The 23,645-nt window shown below is 40.2% G+C and overlaps 1 protein-coding gene and 1 pseudogene across 2 annotated transcripts in view; one reads left to right on the top strand and one right to left on the bottom strand.

The window, feature by feature from the left end:
* The window catches only part of LOC107641159 (guanine nucleotide-binding protein subunit beta-like protein), a 34,532-nt gene extending 19,264 nt beyond the window's left edge, over window positions 1-15,268 (bottom strand). The window contains exons 1-2 of one of the 2 annotated variants that reach the window (XR_002347244.1): window positions 14,580-15,268; window positions 14,306-14,512 (exon numbers count right to left, since the gene is read on the bottom strand). Coding sequence is in view for 1 of the 2 variants with exons in the window: in XM_021102819.1 (XP_020958478.1) it covers window positions 14,677-15,194 (518 nt within the window). In the remaining variant the exon portion in view is untranslated. Of the gene's footprint in view, window positions 1-14,305; window positions 14,513-14,579 lie in introns of those variants that run through there. The other variant, XM_021102819.1, reaches the window with a different exon arrangement.
* Window positions 984-7,237, top strand: LOC107644226 (annotated as a pseudogene).

Here is a 23,645-nt window from a genome sequence, read left to right as displayed (position 1 = left end):
GAAGGGAGATGCCAAAAGCGAGAAAAACCCCGTCCCTCTCTTTCTTTCTTTTTTTTCGCCCCATCATGGATCATTTAAAATGAGTCAAATTGATTCTTACGGTTTCGTAAGATCCACTAAAATAAGTAAAGTGGTTTAATATGGATTCTCGTCAAATCGGTTGGCCTGATTTCTATTGACACATTGAAAAAATAATTTTCAAGTAAATCGGACGGTTCGATTTGCTATTCTCCAAACTAAAAAAAATTAAACCACAGTAAAATCGGACGGTTAGATTACTTATGTGAAAATTCAAATTTTTTCTTATACAAATTGGACTGTCTGATTTGTGTACCTACTTTCACTAACAAAGAAATCAGACGATCCAATTTGGCAATTTCTTCTACTTACATTTCAAAAAAGCAGTTATCACATTCAGATTTACACCCCAAATCTCTATAACAAGACACAACACACATAATATGCATATGGAAAAAAATGAACCTATTAATAAACATGTAATTAAAGAACTTTTGGTATATATTTTAAACAAATATATTACATTAATTTATATATAAGGTATAACAAAGGATTTTGTAATAACATAAATTTTCGGGCAAAAAACCATAATAAGCCAATGCCAGGCCGAATTTACGTATATAAGCCAAAACCAAAATCGTTTCAGTAATCAGCCAAAGCATATATTAATATAATTCGAACCAGAGTGGTTCAAACTGCATTCATTAATAATTCGAACCAAAGCAGTTCGAATTACAAATAAAGAGATCTAACTAAATCGAACCAGGTTGGTTCGAACTAGCAACGCACGTAATTCGAACCATGCTGGTTCGAATTATAGAGAGAGAAGATGCATCAAGTAATTCGAACCAGGCTGGTTCGAATTATACAATCCCTAATTCGATGAAGGCTGGTTCGAATTAGTGGGAGACAAAGTAGTATATATATGGTTGTAAACGTGAGTTGCTCTCATTAGAGGGTGTAAGATGGCTAGTGAGGAGAGTTTTGTTGTTTTGGTTCACCACAGAGGATCCATTAAGAGAAAAACTCGTTCCGGTGTGAAGTTCACAGATAAGGATTCTCTCTGTATTGTCGTGAGTCCAACGACGAGCTATGATGACCTTGTTAGATCTGTGCTGATGAAACTTGGTCTGGAAGGTGCAAAGCGGGTTAAGAAGTTTTTCTATCACATTCCAATCACGGTCCTCCAGGATATCGTGAAGTATGATTGTTTCACGATTGGTAGTGATGAGGACTTGCAAGTCATGTTTCTTTGTCGGCGGCAGTTTCCGGAGGTGAGGACACCAGAATTGTTAGCAAAGCTGGTTGATGTGGTATCCAGCTCAGGGGATTCGAACCGGAATACCACCACTTTAGCCACGGCTGCCGGTTCTAGTTCCAGGCCTGCCGTTGCTTCTTCTTCTGTCCCTGTGTACGAGCCAGCGGTCCAACCTGTCGCCTCCCCGTCTTTTGCTGTTGATCTCAATGGCAGCGTAGGCGACAAGGTAGGATCATTTGATATTCTGCCGAACGCTTTACAGAGCGTTCCACCACTTGGCGTCAGAGACGGATTGTTGGGTGATGCAGAGGAGGATGACGTCGAGCCGGATATGATTGAGGATGACAGCGGCGATGATATTGGAGCGAGTGAGCCTGCATTGGCGGTAGGTGGTTCTAGTTCTGGCACACAGCAGTATCCACCACATTTTTCTTCTTTGGACCTGGATGCCATGAGGCAGGAGGGAGTTTCTGGGCACTCTGTTGGATTCAGAGCTAGAGATGCGGAAGGGACTGCTGGTTTGACAGAGTTCCAGGTTGGTCAGCAATTTCAGGAAAAAGATGAGGCCCTGTTAAGTGTGAAGACTTACCGCATCCGGGGAGGGGTACAGTACAAGGTAGTGGAGTCTGATTATCGCCGGTATGTGGGCAAGTATTTTGAGTTTGGGAATGGGTGCACATGGTTGATTCGACTGAGTCTCCGGCAGCGCAAGGGCATTTGGGAGGTCAAACGGTACAATGGACCTCACACTTGTCTGGCTACCTCCATCTCGAGTGACCACAGGAGTTTGGATTATCATGTGATTTCGGCGTTCATTATGCCAATGGTTAGGGCTGATGCATCTGTCAGCATCAAGGTGCTCCTAATTGCCACAGCAGCACACTTTGGGTTTAGGCCGACGTATAGGAGGGTCTGGTTGGCGAAGCAGAAGGCTATTGCCCTCATCTACGGTGACTGAGATGAGTCATACAACGAGCTCCCCAGGTGGGTGTTGGGAGTCCAGTTGACAATGGCTGGTACAATTGCAGTCCTACGGACGAGCTCCGTTTGAGTTGGTGGACAAGTAGACGAGTCTCAAGCTTATTTTCACAGACTTTTCTGGACGTTTCCACCGTGCATCGAGGCATTCCGACATTGCAAGCCGCTAGTTAGCATTGACGGCACCCATCTGTATGGTAAGTACGGGGGAACTTTGCTCATCGCGATTGCACAGGATGGGAACTCCAACATTCTACCTGTTGCATTCGCACTAGTAGAGGGTGAGAATGCAGAGTCTTGGACATTCTTTCTCTCCCACCTTCGAGAGCACGTGACACCGCAGCAGGGTCTACTGGTTATATCGGACAGGCATAACGGCATCAAGGCTGCGCTTGAGGCTCCTGACGGAGGTTGGTTACCTCCATCTGCATACCGTGCATTCTGCATTCGACACGTAGCGGCTAATTTTGCCCTAACATTCAAGGGTAAAGACGCATGGAGGCTTCTTGTGAATGTGGCGTATGCCAAGACCGAGGTTGAGTTTGACTACTGGTTTGATATTCTGCGGTCTGAAGACCTGGCGATGTGTGAGTGGGCGAACCGGATTGATTATTCCTTGTGGACTCAGCATCGTGATGAAGGGCGGAGTTTCGGTCACATGACGACGAATATCTCCGAGTGTGTGAACTCAATCCTCAAGGGTGTCAGAAACCTCCCTGTATGCTCCCTCGTGAAGGCAACATATGGAAGGCTTGTGGAACTCTTTGTTCGCAAGGGGAGAGAGGCTGAGGCCCAGATGGGAACCGGACATCAATTCAGTCAGCACTTGGTAAAGTGTATTGAGGCCAACTTGAAGACGGCCAGGTGCTTCACGGTGACATTGTATGACAGGGATAACTCCGAGTTCACCATAGCAGAGACCACTCCGACTGGTTCTTTCTCATTGGGTAGCTACAGAGTTTTGCTTGCCTCTCAGACATGTGACTACGGGTACTTCCAGGCACTTCATTTCCCGTGTCAGCACGGACTTGCATGTTGTGCCTACTCACGGGTTACCTGGACCGCTTATGTTCACAGCGTGTATCGGATTAGTTCGGTATTCAGTGTGTATCGGATGGGTTTCACCCCTCCGATTCCGGAGGGTTTCTGACCACCATACGACGGGCCCACTATTATACCGGACCCTGACAAGAGGCGTGCGAGAGAGGGTCGTCCGAGGTCCACTAGGATACAGACAAATATGGACGAGGCAGATCTGAACTGGCCAAAGAGATGTGGCCTATGTCGCCAACCCGGACACACACGTCGGAGTTGCCCACAGCTCGGAGGGGGCCATTAGTAGCCATGTTCTTAGTGTTGGTAGTTATTTTATTTAAGTTTCCTTGTTCGATGTTGTAATTGGGCACTCATGTAATTTGTTGATCTTTCTGCGTTGTATTGTGCATGCTGTGTTATCTAATGAATATGCTATGTTTCAGTTTGCGTCTTCCTACAAGTCCCCTAAATGGAAAGGCTAAAAAAAATCTACATATTAAAGTAACCATGGCTAAAATAACAACAAAAGTACACACAGCTATCATACATGAATGAACTCGAAGATCCAACATACACTAAACATGAATCATCTAAACAGATGCGAGCCCTTAAAGTAACGACGGGGTACCCGTGTCTTATGACCTCTGCGGATAAGTGGCTCCTCGTCCTCGATCTCATCCTCCTCATCATCCGGGGCAGGCTGTGCCGGTGGCGTAGGATGGACCGGTGCCGCAGACGGCCCGGCAACAGAAACTGATGCAGTAGTGTAGGCAGATGGTGGGGTACCTCCCAAAGCAAAATGGTCAGCAACTGATGTCGTAGGAGGCTCGTTTAGATCAACATCTAAAGGTGCCTGTGTGCCGGAGGTATGACCACGCCTCCGGGCCGACACGTCCTCTTGCATTATGGCAGTAATCTCGTCTAGAAAGTGTGAACCCCCAAAGTCCGCATCAAGCGTATCTGAGGCAAGGAAGTCTGCCCACTGTGATCCCGAACTAACCCATGGGGTACTCTCCTGCAAAGTCTGGTCATGGGTGGGTACACCAACGAAGTAATCTCCAAGAGGCCCCGACCCAAGTCCAGCATCACTAGTATCAGCCCCGTCACCCATACCTGACCCATACCACTCACCTCCTTGTCCACCACCATGGCCACTAACACCAGCAACTGCAACAGCTCCTGCACCATCCCTGCCAACGGGCCCATGCTGATCGTCATCATGGTCGTCCCCCGCACGACGAGGGTGGTCCACCGCAGCACGTCCTCTCCGTCTCGCTCCCTGGTCTCGTCGTCCGCCTCCAGCGGGACCGGCATCGTCATCCTCCTCCATAGCCTGATCAAGCCACCTCCAATCACGCTGGCTCCGTCGTGTCCCCACACGAGCTCTCCTCTCAACCCGACGTCTGTCTGGCACGTCCTCAACACGATCCATGTCAGGAACTCGCCCAGCACCCCGCTGTGACGCAGCAACCAGAAAAGGAACGGCTCTCGAATCCCCCAAGGACATCTCCGGAGACAAGAACCTCTTCCCATGCTGACTCCACCACTCCAGGAACTCATGCGACGGTCTAGGGTCGGCAACAACATCAAACCTCAGCACGGTCTCCGCACGGGACTCCCAATGGAGATGCCATTGCTGCAAGTGGTACGGGAACCATCGATCGCCGCCTCTGCCGTCCTTCGACATCAGAAAGTCGATGTTCAGGGCGAGATGCGGACGGGGCTGGACCCCGCCGAACTGTGGAAGAACCCTATCTACCTGATGTCACTCTATGACGGCAAAGTATATCAGTGACGTCACAGACCGCCACAACGCCATATGTCGAGGCTCCAAAGCCTCTGGATGCACAACCTGAAGTACGTCGGGGCTGCTATACGGCATCCAGATAAACTGCATGGAGAAACTCAACATTGTCATGGCAACTCATGGACGCAATTCATAAAGTGTGGTTAATTAAAGCAACTTAGTAAGTTGCGTACTCACCTCCCTGTCCTGTAACCTGTCTATCCTCAGACTCCACATCTGCACTCTAGGACCCTTCTCGCTAGCGGAAGGGTTGTAACCTGACCACCTGCATCTCACATGGGTCATATGGCTAATTAAATGTCTGAGAGATTTTTAATAGAGTATTAATGAACATGGAGCTATGTATATTAAATTAAAGTAAAGAAGGCTAAATAGAGTACCTCGAGGCCAATGGCCAGCTGAACGTCTCATACCCTGCAGGCCTAAACCGAGGAAATCGCCAGAAGATCCAAGACTGAAGTAGCTGTAGTGGGTTCGCTAACTTGATCACATGTCTGTTCGCCACTCGGCACATGCACCGGTACAACCATGCCAGTGCTGCAGACCCCCAGCTGTAGGTACCCATCTCCTCAAGCCTGGCTACGTAGGGAATCCATCTGATGTGAATGCGGTTGCCGCTCTTGTCGGCAAACAGCTGTGTACCCAACAACATCATGATGTACGCATGGGCATATCGCCGCACAGTCTCGTAATCGGCTCCCTCGGGGCACTCTCCAAAAGTCTCCTGGAACCAGCTGCAGTTTACTGCGTACTTCTGAACCTGGCTGGGAGGAGGAATCACTCCAAGCAACTCCTGAAACCACACACAAGCTGGACGGCCACCCTGGATGTATATCTGGAATTCTGATAGGCAGCCGCTCACGTAACGCTCGTTCACTGGCAAACCTAACTGGTACGCCACGTCCTGAAGTGTGATCGTGCACTCTCCGAACGGCATATGAAACGTGTGCGTCTCCGGACACCATCGCTCGACAAAGGCACTGACAAGGGCCTCATCTAACCGGAACCATCTGTCGTTCAGCCTGACAAGATGGTATAATCCGGCCATCTGCAAGTAAGGAACGTATCTGTCATCGAGTCGCATGCCCTGCTGCCGCCGCATGCTCCTGATGCATCGATGTGGCTACGCATTACATGCACCACATTGTTAGAACCAACTTCACAACCAATGACAAAAATACCCCAGACGATAAATTATCAACAAAACATCATACCAAAATAAAACCGCATAAAAATCCATTAACGAGAACCACATGCAAAACAACTACCATAAACCACACAACTAAACCACTAACATGAAACAGTTAAACTTAAACCATTAATATAAAACAGCTAACATAAAACAACTAACACAAACCACTAACATAAAACGACTAACATAAACTACCAACATAAAACAACCAACATAAACCACTAACATAAAACAACTAACGTAAACCACTAACATAAAACAGCTAACATAAAACAACTAACATAAACCACTAACTAAAAACAACTAACATAAACCACCAACTAAACCACCAACATAAAACAACCAGCATAAACCACTAACATAAAACAGGTAACATAAAATAACTAACATAAACCACTAACATAAACCACCAACTAAACCACCATCTAACCCGCATGCAAAACCTCTCTACTAAACCACTAGCAATACCACTACGATTAACCGCTAACATAAAAAGCCACTAAAACCGCATGCAAAACCACTAACTCAGATATACCGCTAGCACGAAGTTTTTTATGTACTAACCTCGTCGTTGATGACCCCGGCTATATGAGCAACTCCGTCCAACCGATATAACCTTGCCGGATCGTCCCCCATCGGCTGAGTATTCCGTTCAGGTCTTTGTCGGATCGAATCTGGGTCGTTTTCTCTGGGATTTGGTGGGGTAGGAAAGAGGAACAATGGTTCGAATGAGGTTGATTCGAACTCCTTATATAGCCAAATAATGAGTAATTTGAACCAGGTTGGTTCGAATTACTGTTGGAGCCAAATATTGAGTAATTCGAACCAGGGTGGTTCGAATTACTTGGTAAGCATTAACATGGATAATTCGAACTAGGCTGGTTCGAATTATGAGCATATGGAGTTCGAACCACCTTGGTTCGAATTATGTTCAACTCTTTCTTGGTAATTCGAACTGTCCTGGTTCGATTTATTGCTAAATGCAGTTCGAACCAGCCTGGTTCGAATTACATTAAAATACGGTTTGGCTCATTGCTGAAACGATTTTCATTTTGGCTGATATACATAAATATGAAGTGATGTTGGCTTATTAGCGTTTTTTGCCCTAAATTTTCTATAGATAATTTATAAGATATAAGCTTCTAATTCAACTGTGAGTTTGTCGAAAAAGTTTTAAAAATAAACAATTATTCATTTGTGCAACATTTACTTAAATTGACACTAATGTTATATATAAAATTTTTTGTCAAATCTTTCTATCGGATTGAATTATCGAAATACTATCAGATTAGCAGGTTTGAATTCGAAATACTAGAGCCACCATAATACTGGCTAGTTTGGATTGATTTTTTCTAATAAAAAAGTATTATTTTAAATAAAATATTTTTATTAATTTAAAATTTATTTTACTTTAAATACTTTAAATAATTAAAAATATTAAAAATTTTATTTATATTTAAATATTAATAAAATATTAAAACAACATTATAATTTATTTTGTAAAATTTGTGTCTACATATCGTGTCATTGTGTATCATAGCTCTTCACCACTGCTTGCTTCTTCACCGTTAAGGACTTCCGCTCTATGCCTCTCTTCTGCCGAAGGAAGAAAAAACCAAAACCTAGCTCCTTCAAGCTGGGATTTACATGGTCTATTGGGTTCCATGTTAGTTAATAGTTATAGATGAACATGTATGATACGAGAAATCACCTTCAAGGTAGAAGAACAAAGCTCAGGGACAATCTTAGCACGGAAACTATTCAAAGCGTCTTCATTTAAAGAGTAAATGCCCTTTCCGGCCCCTGTCCATTTTGAAAATTGACAACACGCCCCCTAACGTTTATAAATTACCATATCGGCCCTTATCCATATACTCCGTGATACCAATTAGCCCTTGAGTTGGTTTCTCCGTTCAAAGTCGACGGAAAACGCTGAGGTGTAACGTGCAGCCTGTGACGTGGCGTTGGATCATCAAACGTGGATTGCTCTGTGGGCATGTGGACAAATAAGTCCCTGCACGCTCAGCAAAGCGACGTCATTTTAAAAAGAAGGCCTCTGGCTCGTTTAGGGTGACATCTCATTCTCCCCATTTCTGAACCCTAACACTAGTGCCTGAAGCATGAGTGATCCAGAGCAATCTTCAACCTCTAACACACGCCGTGTCTGGAGGAAGAATATGGTGGGTTCGAGTAGCAATGCAAGTGAGGGTAAGAAGGCCAAGTTCCAGCACCCTAAATGCAAGTGTGGCACCTATGCAGTCATGCAACAGTCTGGGACAGCCAAGAACCCAGACAGAATCTTTTTGGGTTGTTCCTACTATGGCGTAAGTGTGCATCCATCTTGAGTTTATGTAATCAACTTCCTATGTTGTTTAACAAGTTGTATTCACTATAATGGCGTTTGCAGATGGAGCAATGTCACTGCAACTTTTTTGTTTGGCTGGACGAACTGATTGCTAAACGTTTTGGGCATGAAGATGACAATGATGTTCAAGGAAGAATGATGATGCTGGAGAATAGATTGGAGCAACTGGAATTCAAGATTGAGGATGAATATGAAGGAAAGTCCAAAAAATGTAGTAATACCCATGGTGTATTTGTTACGTTGGCAATGTTAATTCTATTAACAGCAATTGTGTTTGTAGTGTTTTAGGGTATATTGTGTTGCTGTAAGTGATGCATGGACAATGTTAAGAGTTGGGTTAATTTCCTCTGTAATTGTAGATTCTAAATGAATTGAATGTGAAATTTTTTTTTTTTGTAATAATGTAAAGGCTGAACCCATGATAACTCTGCACAATGTTGTATAAGCTAAAAGCATAATGTTTATATTCATACTGTTAAGCACAAAGGCTATTACATATTGAGCCAAAATCATCAGCACATGTCTGAATTCACAAAACAAAAAACATGTTCTAGCACATGTCTGAATTCACAAAACAAAAAACATGTTCCAGTAGTGTTAAGTGTATTGCTCCTTATAACTTGACAACCAAAAAACTTCACACCAAAATATTCATAACTATAACCACAATTATGTCATTTCTGAATTCTTGGTGGCCTAAACCCATATGTTGGCTTGAATATGTGGGGTGCATTTAGGCCTGGTGTGGGGATAAACGTGAAAGGAGTTGTGGCAGTCCCTGAGCCAGTTGCTCCTTCAGTTAGAAGTTGCTGCTGAGTTGATGGTTGTGAGATTGGGGTTGTTGCTTGCTGTAGAGGTGGCTGAATTATTGGGGCTGTGTCCTGCTGCATAGGTTGCTGAACTGTTGGGGCTGTGGCCTGCTGTTGTGGGTGGTGAAGTGTAGGTGCTGGAGGTCTAGTTATTGCTTGCTTGGTTCTGAAATTTGGCCCGTGATTGGGTGCAGTTGGGGTAGCAGGGTTTGAGGGCTCAGTGTTGTAGTCCACACCCTAAACCATATGAAAACAATTCAATTTAGTGTATATGCTCTTGGGCCAACTAATTTTATAGTTAAAGGGCATGAATCTGTAAAATAACATTACCTTTACTGGTGGTTGGGCAGAGTGTGAAGATTGAGTGTCAATCCTTGTCTCTTGTTGGACTAAATTCGGGTTGGAGGTCTTCGGAACTTTTTTCTTTTGCCTTTTTGCTTTACCCTGTGAAAGACACATGAGAAGCAAAGTAAGCACAGTCATGATAGGAAAAAAAACTTAAGTTTAGGGTCTCAGACAATGGACTATCACTGGATCAATAGATGTGGCAGTAACATTTTGGGGAACATTGGTTCCAACTCCGACTCTGGCCTGTGCAAATCCAAAAATAACATCTCAACTACTATAATGCTCAATTGAACAGAGGAAATAACAACTACTACAATGGAAAAGAAAAAACATGAAGAACTCCTTTAACCTGTGCTTCCTGCTGATCTGGAGGTAGCTGTGATGATTGGTTTCCAGTTTGTTGTTGCTTTGCCTTCTTTCGTTTTGGCTGCCGATTCGGATTTGAAGGAGGGCCTTTGCAAGTCATGTGGTAGTGTCCCTTTTGCCCACATTTACTGCACGTGACTTGGAATGACTTCCTCACCTTGTGACCTTGCTGCTGCATTTGTGACTCAGCCACCACATCAACAGCCCTTTTTTTGGTTGGTCTCCCAGGGGGTCTCCTAATGATTGGTGCCACTGGACGCAGCCTGTTGGTTTCTTCCCAGAATTCCTCAGAATTCACTGGTTTAATGGAGTCTCCATAAGTAGCCCGGGCAGCTTCCATTGTAAGCCATTTGTGTGCAAAATTCTCTGGCCTCAGCCCTTCTTTCCTTAACCTTGAGGTAGCAGCCACTGCATGCTTGCATGGCAACCCTGGTAGGATAGATACATAAATGCGACTTTTACTCAATCAATATTTACCTAAATTACATAAGTATTATTGCCAAGAAATCAGTTGATGATTAAACCTGTTAGTTGCCAAACGTTTCAAGCACATGTTTATCTTTGCAAATTAACAGCCACTCTGGTCTGGTACCTCTAGACTTCAAACAATACCCTTGCTTCATCCCCAGCCCACTCTGCTGTCCACTTGTTGCTCTCAGGAATGATGTACTCATCCAACCTTAGTTGTTGAACTAGAGCCAATTTGCCCTTGCATTTGCTTATTCTGTGCTTGTGCCCTGCCATCTTTCGCATAATGTAACTTCGAAGCTCCTCGCACATAGTTAAAATCGGTTTTTGTCTATACTCCACGATCTACGCATTCCAAACTTCGCACATGTTATTGGTGATATTGTCACACTTCGGGCCATGGCTAAAGTAAGCCTTCGTCCATGCACCAGGATCAAACTTCCGTAGATATTTCCAAGCAGCCTTGTTCACCTTCTTCACAACCCCTGCAATAACAATTCAGCCAACAGTTGAATTAACAAGTAAGCACAGAACACAAACCATATAACAAAAAGAAACACAAAGAAGGAAGTAATGTAAGCTTTTGCTGGTCGGACATGAAGTTCCACCCATTGGCAGCCACATGACCAAGATCATCGTGCAGGATTGAAAGAAACCATTTTCAGGAATCAGTGTTCTCAACTTCAACTACAGCAAACACAATTACAAAGAAACTATTATTGGCATCCTGCCCCACAGCTGACAAAAGATGACCACCGAAGTACCCTTTTAAGAAGCATCCATCCAATCCGATCAGAGGGCGACAGCCCGCCTTGAAGCCTTTCTTGCAAGCATCCAGTGAAATGTACAACCTATTGAACAGTGGGCGACCCTCCGGTTGAGGAATTACATCAATCATGCCAGTGGATCCAGGATTGCTTCTGTGAATTTCATTTAAGTAGTCATGTAGCTTTTCATATTGTTCTCGCTCCTTTCCAATTGCTTGCTTTCTAGCAGCTTTCAAGGCTCTGTATATCATCCTATAGTTTATATGGACATTATAGTCCTGTTTCATGTGCTCTAGTGCCTCTTTCGGAGTCATTAGAGGTTGAGTTACCAACCTTTTTACCAATTTACTTGTCACCCAAGTTCTATCAGCCATGTTACTGCTCAAATTCCTACCACAGTTGTGCTCTCCAATGAATGTCTTTATTTGAAAACTTAGACTTTGACTATTATGAGAGCAAAACACCAGCCATGGACAACCCTCCTCAGCACACCTTGCTCTAATCCTCTGACTCATTCTTCAAATACATAAGCTCTTTTCCCTCATATACAAAGTAGTTCTTAAGTGCTTGTTTGAACATTGCCATGGTCTCAAAGTGTTGTCCAACCTGAAACTGAACCTCACCATACTCTGTATCCTCATTGAAGTCAGGATATCTTGCCTTATGCTCCTCATCTGAGTCAGAAATTGGGGAGTTAAATGCCTCAGACTCATATTCATATGGCTTATCTTGGTCTGAGTCCAATTCCTCAGCCACTGGATCTGAATTGGGCTTATCCCTTGCCTCATCATTTGGATTTTCCTCACCTGGCCCATTACCTTGATCTCCACTAGGCCCACTGTTTGGCTCATTGTCTGCTTTTTGTTGGGATAGAACATGTTTTCTTTTTCTTCCAACATACCTTTTTGCCTTCTTCTTCTTAGTCCTAGGAGACATGTCCTTATCAGCAAAACTACCAGGTGGCACATTCTTCTTCTTTTTAGGTGTCTGTTGTCTAATACACCTCTTCTTCCTAGCACCCTTCTGTCCAGCATCCATTGCCTCTTTCATCCTCATACTAGGCTGCTTCTTCCTCACAGTCTTCCTCTGTACATTAACATCCTCATCACTACTACTACTATCAGATTCGAATCCAGGTGAAGAGGGTTTGTAGGGACCAACAAATCCGACTCCACATTCTCCATTTTTTTATCACACATTTCATTGATTTCCTTATCTCCTTTAAGAACATGCAACCCAGACTCTAAATCAAGGACACTGCCATCATACCAATACATCTGTTTGTAACTTGTATACCCTAAACTCTTGAACATTTCCTCCAAATCCTTGAAATTAACATAATCTATGTCTAATGGAGGAAATGTCTCAACACTTCCGTCGCGGTAGTGCAGTGCACCATCTTCATCCCATTCAAACCAACCCCCATGATGAAAAAACAGTGACTATTTCATATGACATCTATTAGAATAACAATGTGCAATAATTAACAAAAACATGCATGGTGAGGTGATCACTAATCCAAATCATCATTAACAAAAATCAAGTTCAGTAAAAAAATAGGGACTATTTCATATGACATCTATTAGAATAACAATGTGCAATAATTAACAAAAACATGCATGGTGGGGTGATCACTAATCCAAATCATCATTAACAAAAACCAAGTTCAGTAAAAAAAAATGGAGCAACACAAGCTAACGAAGCTTCAAGCTCAGATAGCGACACTAACTTTAGTAGCGCCATCAGTTCTTCCGTCTGCAGCACCGTCAACACCTCCCTGTTGTAAGTCTATGTCAGCTTGCTTGGAGGGAAACGTTTCGTTCTCTTAGGGTTTCTTCGTAATTTTGAGGAGAGAACGAGGCTGATGTATGGTAATTGAGGTGTGCACAAGGAAGAGAATGGGATTTTACCCTAAACGAGCAAAAGGATGCCAAGCAAAACGACATCGCTTTGCTGAGTGTGCAGAGGCTTATTTGTCCACATGTCCATAGAGCAATCCACGTTTGATGATCCAACGCCACATCACAAACTGCACGTTACACCTCAACGTTTTCCGTCGACTTTGAACGGAAAAACCAACTCAAGGGCTAATTGGTATCACGGAATATATGGATAAAAGCCGATATGGTAATTTATAAACATTAGGGGGCGTGTTGTCAATTTTCAAAATGGACATGGACCGAAAATGGTATTTATTTAAAAGGTCAAATTACTTGCTTAAGAAGGGTTTTCAGAGAGTTAAAAGACCGAGTTTGAGGATTGGGAGAAACAAAACACGATTTTACACAATCAAACTCCACATGATAAAAGTAATTGAAAAACGATCATAAAACGATTCATAACCAGGCCAACGTGATATTAATTAAAGGCCGCCCAACGTCATTATCTTGAGACTTCAACAATACGAAAATAAAATTAAAGAAATAACCCAAAAAGATTCAACAATAAACAACCTAGAGAACATTTTTCTGGTGAGTTCTATGAGTAACTAGCTGTCTCAAAAATAAAAACAGATGTGCATCGCAAAATTAATTTGAAGACTTTTTTCTAAAACCGTCCGATTCCCCAAACTCTGACCACACCATCAGTGTAACCACTGAACAATGTGCTTCCATCTGCACTCCAGTTCAAGCTGGTGCAGTAGATCACCTGCAAGACAATGGTAACGAAACAACAAATAAAAGAATCTAGCATTTTGAAACAAAAGATTTAGATTAAAATTTAATATGTCGTACTTCTCAAAAAATATTTGTATCTAAAGACAAAACCATTTTTTTCGAAGTTTCTAACAAAGTAAACCTTTTTCTTTCTCAAGCATTTCTATCCAATCAAACTACACATTTCAAAATACAAGCACATGCCCTTTATAGAATATACAAACTTGAAACTTCTAAGAAACAAGTTCGTTTTCTATGATTATAAATGTCAAAATAAACAAATGTAATAAGAGGGCAAAAATCTTACTTCCCGATGCTAATCCAATAATTATTGCAAAAACATGGTCTTTCTTTCAAAACCCTATAAATCACACAACACACTCCACAAAAAAGCGCATTTTCCAAACTATTTATAATCAGAAGGAAAAAGAAGTTCAGCCCTAATACTCACTAATATTATTGCATAAATAAGCCCTTTTATCGCAACTCAATCAATCCAATCAAACCCTATAAATCACACAACGTCAACACCACAGAAACACTCTTTTCAACCCAGAATTACATATCTGAACCAAAAACAATTAAAAGAAAAACATATTTAAATCTACCTGTCCCAAGACGCAGAAACAATGGTAGGGTGCACAGTGTTAGGGCTAAACCTAACACAAGAAACCCAATCGGAATGCGCATCACCGTCCTGGATCGTGTATTTGCACTCACCAAGAGTGTTCCACAACTTAATCGTACGGTCACGAGACGCCGACACGATCTGACGGTTATCAACCGAGAACGCAACAGACATAACGTCCTTTGTGTGTCCGACGAATCGGCGAGCGGACTTTCCGGCGGCGAGGTCCCAGAGGCGGAGCTCGCCGTCCCAGGAGCCGGAGAGAGCGAACTGGCCGTCGGAAGAGAGAACGACGTCCTGAACGAAGTGAGAATGACCCGTTAGCCTGCGGCGGGGGACGCCGTAGGTGCGCTCCTCCTTGGTGAGGTGCCAGAGGATGATGGACTTGTCGCGTGAGGCGGTTACGATCATGTCGGAGTTGTCGATTGGGGTTGCGATGGCTGTGACGGAGTCCGTGTGGGCTCGCATGGTGCCGCGGAGAACAAGTCCGTCTGCCATTGTTGTTTGTGGATTGTAGGGTTGGAGGATTGGGGAGTGTGCGCAAAAGAGGAGAGAGCTAGCTGCTGGGACTGAAAGGTCGTCTTCATATATATATATGGGGACCAGAAACTCGATTTTTTAGGGTTTTGGGCTGGGGTGTACATGGGCCAGCTCACACAGCCAAACCCGATTCGAAATATATATCGAGCCTAATTTTTAGACCCTAACCCAATTTTAGATTCGATGAAATTTACGCATCTTCGGGTCGGGTGAAAATCGGATAAAAACCGGGTGAAAACCGGATCTTTAGCATATAAAAATCACCTAATCTCCAACTATTATTTCACAATTCACATAGTAAAATTCACTTAAAAAAATATAATAAGAGCTAACTTTTTTCTAAAATTAAAGCATAATTATAATCAATACTAATATTGTCTAATAATACTAAATATTTAAATTAATACAAATAATACAATATTATGCATTAGTTTAAAGTCTTATGCATTTTAAACATAAAACATTAACTTATAATCTTATAATGACTAATAATATAAAATATTAAAGTTTACAATATTTAAATTCCACGTAAGAATAGCCATCATCCATCATTAATAACACAAAATATTAATTGTGTATGATGACTGGGCCACCGGGACGAGTTCGGGTAACCCAAGTTATGGCTCGGATCCGACCCAAAATAATGACCGAATTTTTTTTGAGACTCTTACTCGATCCTAGACTCGATGAAATTACACTAAATTAGCTCCTCCTAATATGTTCGGAGCCGAATCGAGTCTTCAGACTGGACTGGATCATGTACACCCCCTACTTTTGGAGAATGGGAGAAAACTAAATGGTTTTGTTTTGGGGTTTTGTCGAACCGGATGTCATTCTTCGTTGTTTTTTTTTCTTTCTTCCCTCATAATAAGTTGTTTGGGTTTTTTACTAAACTCTTAATGGATTCTTGGTCTTTTGGAGGTCTCTAAACTCTAGTACTCATCCAAAGGATTTCTTAAAAAACAATTTGACCAAAAAAATATACTATTACGTTAATTATCTCATTGCAATGGCAATTATATTCTGGTCATGATTTGTTGTTGTTGACAACACCACCTTAAACCTTAGCTACATATATGTGGTCCTACTTATGAGAAACAAGATGATTCTTTTAGACTATGGTGGGTTTGTGTATGTGTTGAAACATAGACATAGAAAATTAGAAAGATTTAATTATTTTGTTGATTTTTATAGTTTTGCGAAATTTTTAATTAAGTTTTTATATTTTTTTTTTAATTGATTTCTGTACCAATTTTTTTTTCAATTAGGTCCCTCTAATTAGCTTAATTTTATACGGACTTAACTTACAAAAAAAATTGGGAGTAAAGTATCGTTTTTGTCTCCAACGTTTGGGGTAAGTCCTATTTGTGTCCCTAACGTTTAAATCGTTCTATTTGTATCCTTAACGTTTATAAAAGTGATTCAATGTTATCCTACTATTAATTATACTAACAAATCAGATTATATTTTTCAATTATTCTCACTTGGATGTATTCATTCTCAATTATGTCTCACTTGTATGTGTTCGATTTTAATATTATACCCGCTATTTGTGTTTAGATTCAATTATGTTCCTAAAAAAGTGAATTATGTAAATGTTGTAGGAATTAGTTTCAACATTTGATGAGCTATTTTTCGGAGTAAGTCATCGATTCTATCCTAAACATTTGTATTCTAACTTCAAGAAGAGATTTTTAAAACTCAAACTAAAGCGCTAATGATGTGTAATTGACGGCAGGATAATATTGAATCACTTTTACAAACGTTAGGGATACAAATAGGATGATTTAAACGTTAGGGACACAAATAGGATTTACCCCAAATGTTGGGGACAAAAACGATACTTTACTCAAAAAATTGGTATAGGGACCCAAATAAAAGGAAAAGAAAATGTAAGGACCCAATTAAAAAAAATTTTGGTGCAAGAGCTCGATTAAAAGGAAAAAAAGTACAAAAACCTAATTAAAAATTTACGAAATTATAGGAACCAATAGAATCATTATACCAATTAGAAATATAGTCGTTATAGATAAGTTACACAATTTTTAACTTCTTTGCTAATCAAGTACGTGATAGATCATACAAATCATAATCTTATTAAAATACTAATATTATCCTTATTACAAATTACCATTACTATTTTTCAATTATCATCTATGATACAAGTCCAACAAAATCAAATACTAATTTCGGCCCAGTGGAAAAAACTAGGATAATGAAAGCATGATTGGGTTGAGTAATTCGGGACCATAGCAGAAGAACAGAAAGAAAAGAAGACAACCAATTTGGATAAAGGACTATGAGAAAAGGACAAAAAAAGATTATGACATGGAATAGAGGTGTAGGTAAAGACAAATTAAGAGAGGGGGAGAGAAAAAGGCAAATCTGGAAGCTCGTAACGATAGAGACGAAGCATACATGACGTGAAGCAGAGATAGCGGCGAATATGGGGCATAGGCAAAGGCAACATGAATTCAAAGTAGAGGCAATTGCGATATGAAAAAAAGTAGACACAATGATGAAGAGAAGAAACACGAAATCGTAGTAAAGAGAGAAAGATGCGGTAAAGGGTGACGGCAGTGACAGAGAAAACACGGTTGTGAAAAATATAGAAGAAAACGAAAAGACAAAGACAACGATAGCACAAAGGTAGTGAAAAGAGAGAGAGAGGGAGGGAGGATGAACGACTATAATGATTTGTGTGACTGAAAGGAAGGAAGAGAGGTGACAACAAGAATTTGGTTTGGAGGGAGGGATGAGGAGAGGAGAGGATGAGAAATGAGAGAAAAGAAGAAAAATCCGGTAAAAACAATCATGGATATATGAATTTAAAATGAAGTTATAGTTGAAGTTGAGTGTTAAAAGTATTGTGCTTTTGTCTCAAAATTAGTGTTCCACCCTGTAGTGTAGGATACAAAATTTTTGTATGTGCACCTCCATATTCGTTATAAAATTAAAATATAAAAATACTATTTATAAATGGTCGTTATTATCCTGTAGAGTTAAGTTTTATCTACACATGTAGATAGATACTTGTCGAATGAGCAATGCTGGATAGCCCGTGACCTACAACAGTGATGTTTGAAACAGTGTATCAAAAGTGACACCCCCAAAGAACCAATTTTGGCATGATCAGTGCTTTGTTGGTGTTTTGAACATTTTTTTAGCTATAGTTTTTTCTTTACAATGTGAATTTGAATTACACCCAGTGTACCCATGTCGGTGATAACTTGTTCATGTAAAAAGCCAGTTACATTGCTCCATATTTAGATATAATAGTATAGGTGAGTACTAAATGTTTTTCGTGAACATTAGAGTTAGGTAAAGAGTCAAGAACTTAGGTTATTTTCAAAAAAGAAAAAAAATTGTGCATTGCACATGACAAATTTGATTTAATTAGATTGTAACACCCTACCCTTCAAAGTCTTATACTTAAATCATAACTCAATGAGGGTTTAGTGCTACGACACAAGACTGAGATATAAATACTTATGTATAGAAGGAGATATTAAACTAGAAGCCTGTAAAAGAATTTAAACCCCGGATAAAAGACAATTCGCCAATCGTTCATACTCGATAACATATATAAGCACATCGAAAAAGGTAGATAATTAAAAATTTGAAGAAAGAATAAGGGTAAAGAGACATATATAAGTATATATAAATATTTACTAGTTTCAGCCCACGAAGATTAGGCCAGCTAGAATTACAAAAGTAAAACAGTTTGATATACATAACGTAACTCTCCACATATATATCAAAGGCCTCTAAAGGCAAGTTTTCAAAATGAACACATCATATGAATTTTTCCAAAAGAAGGAGAGAATCTAAAACCAAAATAGAAGCAAAAAATCTTCTTCGCCATCTTTCAGATAAAACACCTTCTCCTTGAGGAGCACTAGAACCTGCATCTAAAAAACATAAATAATATATGGGTGAGAATCCAAACCACCGAGTTTTCAGTAGGATAAAAGTGTCGAATTGATACAATATAACGTAATAGCAACTCTCTAAGCAATCTTAATCTTCAAAATTTCATTGATTCAAATCTAAGGTTCTCTCTAAACCAGAAAATGGCAACTTACCTAAGGGATTCTAATCTATCTATTTATTCTCAGTTTTTCACAAACCTCCAATCACCACATCGTATCAAGAACAACCCTCAGCATCACCATCGCCAGTATAATGGATCTCTTAGTTGTTCAAACACATACAAAAAATACACTAATAGAGAAAACAGATAAAACAATTAGCTCAAATAACATATAGATACAATTATTCAATAAGACAAGCCAAATACAAGATGCACACCTAATCAATATACACAAATACAAATGATGCATGCCTGTCCTATGACCAATGAGCTCATCTGTCAGTTATAAGCCAAACCCCGACATGTTCGGTAGCAAATCCTGGACAGTCCCTTGGTGTGCGCATCCCCAAGAGGTATTTATATTCATTCATTCATTAATATCATGCATGATTCTCAAATCAATGCTAGGGAGTGTGCCCTGCTCACCTTCTTTAGGGATATCATCCGAGAAGGTCTAAGTGCCCGTTCACATCTTGCGATGGAGGATCAACAAAGTGTCTCAAATCTCAACCCGTACCAAGTGGGACAAATCACAACCCTTGCATCTATCCAGTGGTTCCAATCTCAATCCGGAGCAAATAAGACAAATTACAACCCTTGCATCTACCCAGACAACTCAAATATCAATCCGGAGCAAGTGGGACAAAGCTACAACCTTTGCATCTACCGAGGCAACCCAAATATCAACCCGGAGCAGGTGGGACAAAGCCACAATCCTTGCATCTACCCAGACAACTCAAATATTAATCAAGCTCATTTTCATCATCCAATCATATCAACTCATGCCTTCAATCACTTCTAACTCATTTCGACTCAATAATTTCCTTCCGAACGCCTTCTACCCTCTAATATAACATCTAGGCACAGACCCAGGCATAGTAATGAGGGGGCACTTGCCCCACTCCCATTCCATTTCTTTGGAATGGCGTGAATAGGGGTAAAAGGACAAAAGAAGTAAGGGAATTTATACTTGGCTGTAATAGGAGCGATTTGAATAAGAATCTACTCACAACTAATAATTTCTCTAATCAGAATTCGGAAGCAGAGGACATGCATTCAGGCACGGACCCAAGCATCATGATGGGGGGCACTTGTATATATATATATATATATGCCCCATTTTAAATGACCCCTTACAAATAACTATAAATAAATTAAGTCCAATTATTAAAAGTCCAAAATCCACTTTATCTTTCTATCATTTTGACTATTAGTTAACCTAATTAAATTTAGTCTTTTTCTATTCTCAAGTCCCAGCCGTCACTCATGTATTCTCTTAAATCCTTTTCTTAGTTTCATATTTTCAATCTTCTTTTTCTATTCCTTATCTAGTGGTAATCTTCTCTTCATCAAAAGGTAAATTTTAAATTTTCTATTTTATTTTATATAATTCTCTATGACTCTATGTATCTTTTAATTTTATTATTTCTCTTTTTGATATTTTCAATTGCAAATTTTAATTCAAACAATTATAGTTTAGAAATGACAGAGATAAAATGTGCACTTTTATATTTTTAAATTTAAATTAATATATATTTTGATAGTAATGTGTATTATTTTTGCCCCCAACATAAATTTTCTGGGACTGTCACTGCTATCGTCTCTATACTCGTTATAGGATTGTGAAAGTAAAAGAGCTAGTTGGATAGATTAAAACAGTTAAAAATCATCATTTCTAAAAAACAGGATAGTCATGCATACACATATGTCATACGTACACAAGATTTGGATTTTCTGCGTACACATGGTATGCGCACAAAACTATTTCACTTTTGTAACACCCCTCTGATGCGTACGCACGACTCCAATTTTTGCAACTTCTATATAATTCAATTTTAATCCCCTAAATTCATACCTCTATAACTTTTTGTGCAATTATCCATTTTCCTTTCGATAACATATATAAGTGCATCGAAAAAGGTAGATAATTAAAAATTTGAAGAAAGAATAAGGGTAAAGAGACATATACAAGTATATATAAATATCTACTAGTCTCAGCCCACGAAGATTAGGCTGACTAGAGTTACGAAAGTAAACAGTTTCATATACATAACCTAACTCTCCACATATACATCAAAAGCCTCTAAAGGCAAGTTTTCAAAATGAACACATCATATGAGTTTTTCCAAAAGAAAGAGAGAATCTAAAACCAAAATAGAAGCAAAAAGTCTTCTTTGCCATCTTTCAGATAAAACTCCCGCTCCTTGAGGAGTACTAGAACCTGCATCTAAAAAACATAAATAATATATGGGTGAGAATCCAAACCACTGAGTTTTCAGTTGGGTAAAAGTGTCGAATCGATATAATATGACGTAATAGGAACTCTCTAAGCAATCTTAATCTTCAAAGTTTCATTGATCCAAGTCTAGGGTTCTCACTAAACCAGAAAATGGCAACTTAGCTAAGGGATTCTAATCTATCTATTTGTTGAGTTAAGAAATTAACTAAATTAATTAGTGATGACAAACATTATTTTTGGACAAAATAAAGAATTAGTGTTGATTAATTATATTTACTTATTACTAATTGTTTATTGTTGTAGGCCAAAATTCCATAGCCCAAATGGAATGAAAAGCAATTAGCAAGGTTGGTGGGCTGAAAACAAAAAATTAGAAGCCCAAAAGAAACAAAGCCAAAGAAATCAAACGGGTTACATGAACCAAACCAATCCAAGCCCGTATCCATCCCACAAAGCTTCTCTTGTAAGATTGAAGTATTCACTCTTTCAATGTGCAACGTTCCTCTCCTCTCTGACCAAGTCAAATCAGGCCAATACTGAAGAACTGTATCTGAGGTTTGCGAATCTGGTTTTGCACATAGCAAAGAGGTTGCTGATGAAGTCAATCTCCTTCATGTTTTACAGATTGTAATGTACTTTTCTATGTTTATCTTTCTGTAATTTCTTGTGAGAAAAAGGCATTGTGAGAAAGCTCAAGTAAAAGCCATGAGTGAAAAAAGGTAGAGTGATACACTTGAGAGAAAAGTCTAGAGTTATTTTTAGATTTCTTTAGGTATGTTTATGTCCTGTATCTTGTACCTGTAAGGTATCCATTTCTTAGTTAGGTTAGCACTAAGAGTGAATAGTTAGGTATTAGCATAGCCAATGTCAAGTTAGGTTAGAACTTGAGTGTGAAAGGATTGGGTCAATCCTGTGAAATTGGTGTATGTAATACTATTAACTATAGTGAAATTCTTCCATAGTTGTGGAGGAGACTGGACGTAGGTTGCATAGCACAAGGCAACCAAACCAGGATACATGCTGGTGTCAGCTTTTCTCTTCTCTGCTGTGTTCTGTTTTCTGATATTCATGAGACAAAAATAAATTGTCTCATAAATTTCCGCTGCTGAGTACAAACAGAATCAGAATTGAAAGTTTGTTTTAAAAGGATAATAACAGCAACTTAAAAGGAAGGCATAGATTCAACCCCCTTCTCTAAGCCTACCACAACCTTCAATTGGTATCAGGAGCTAAGGTCTCAAGAATCAAGCTTAACCGCTTGGAGCAAAGATCCAATGGTGAACAACCTGGGCACAACCACAGTTGCTTACACCCTCACTGAAGGCCAGTCAAACAATCGGCCACCTTTCTTCAATGGGAAGAACTACTCCTACTAGAAAGAAAGGATAAGGATTTTCATCCAATCCATTGACTACAACATATGGAAGATTGTTGTGAGCGGTCCCAAGATCCCAACAAAAACAAGTGCTGATGGAGTGATGACTCCAAAAGAAGAAGCTGAATGGAATGAAGATGATAAGAAGAAGATAGAGCTGAATGCTAAAGTAATCAACCTTCTTCACTGTGCTATCAGCTTTGAAGAGTACCGGAAGGTGTCTAGATGCAAGACAGCCAAAGAAATCTGGGAAAAACTCCAGGTTACACACGAAGTCACCAAACAAGTAAAAGAAACGAGGATTGATATGTTGCGAAAAGAGTACGAGATGTTTAGCATGAAGGATGGAGAAAGCATTGATGAAGCGTTTGAGAGATTCTCAATCATAATCAACAACCTTGATGTTATGGGTACAAACTACGCAGAACAAACCTTGGTGAGAAAACTCCTTAGAAGCCTCACAAAAGAATGGGAAAACACTGTCACTGTCCTAACCAAGAGCAATAACATAAGTCCCATAACATATGATGACCTGAGAGAAAAACTCCTTGCCTATGAAGCCACACACACAAACACATACTCAAAGAAAAAGGGAATAGCCCTCAAGTCACAAATAGAACCGAAAGAGAGTGAGTCTAGTGATAGTATTTCAGATGATGAGCTTTTATTTTTTGCTAGGAGATTTAGAAGGATGATGAAGAA

Source organism: Arachis ipaensis, chromosome B05 (genome assembly GCF_000816755.2).
Source record: "Arachis ipaensis cultivar K30076 chromosome B05, Araip1.1, whole genome shotgun sequence".
Lineage (NCBI taxonomy): Eukaryota > Viridiplantae > Streptophyta > Magnoliopsida > Fabales > Fabaceae > Arachis > Arachis ipaensis.
This window is presented reverse-complemented; position numbering and strand designations above follow the sequence as displayed.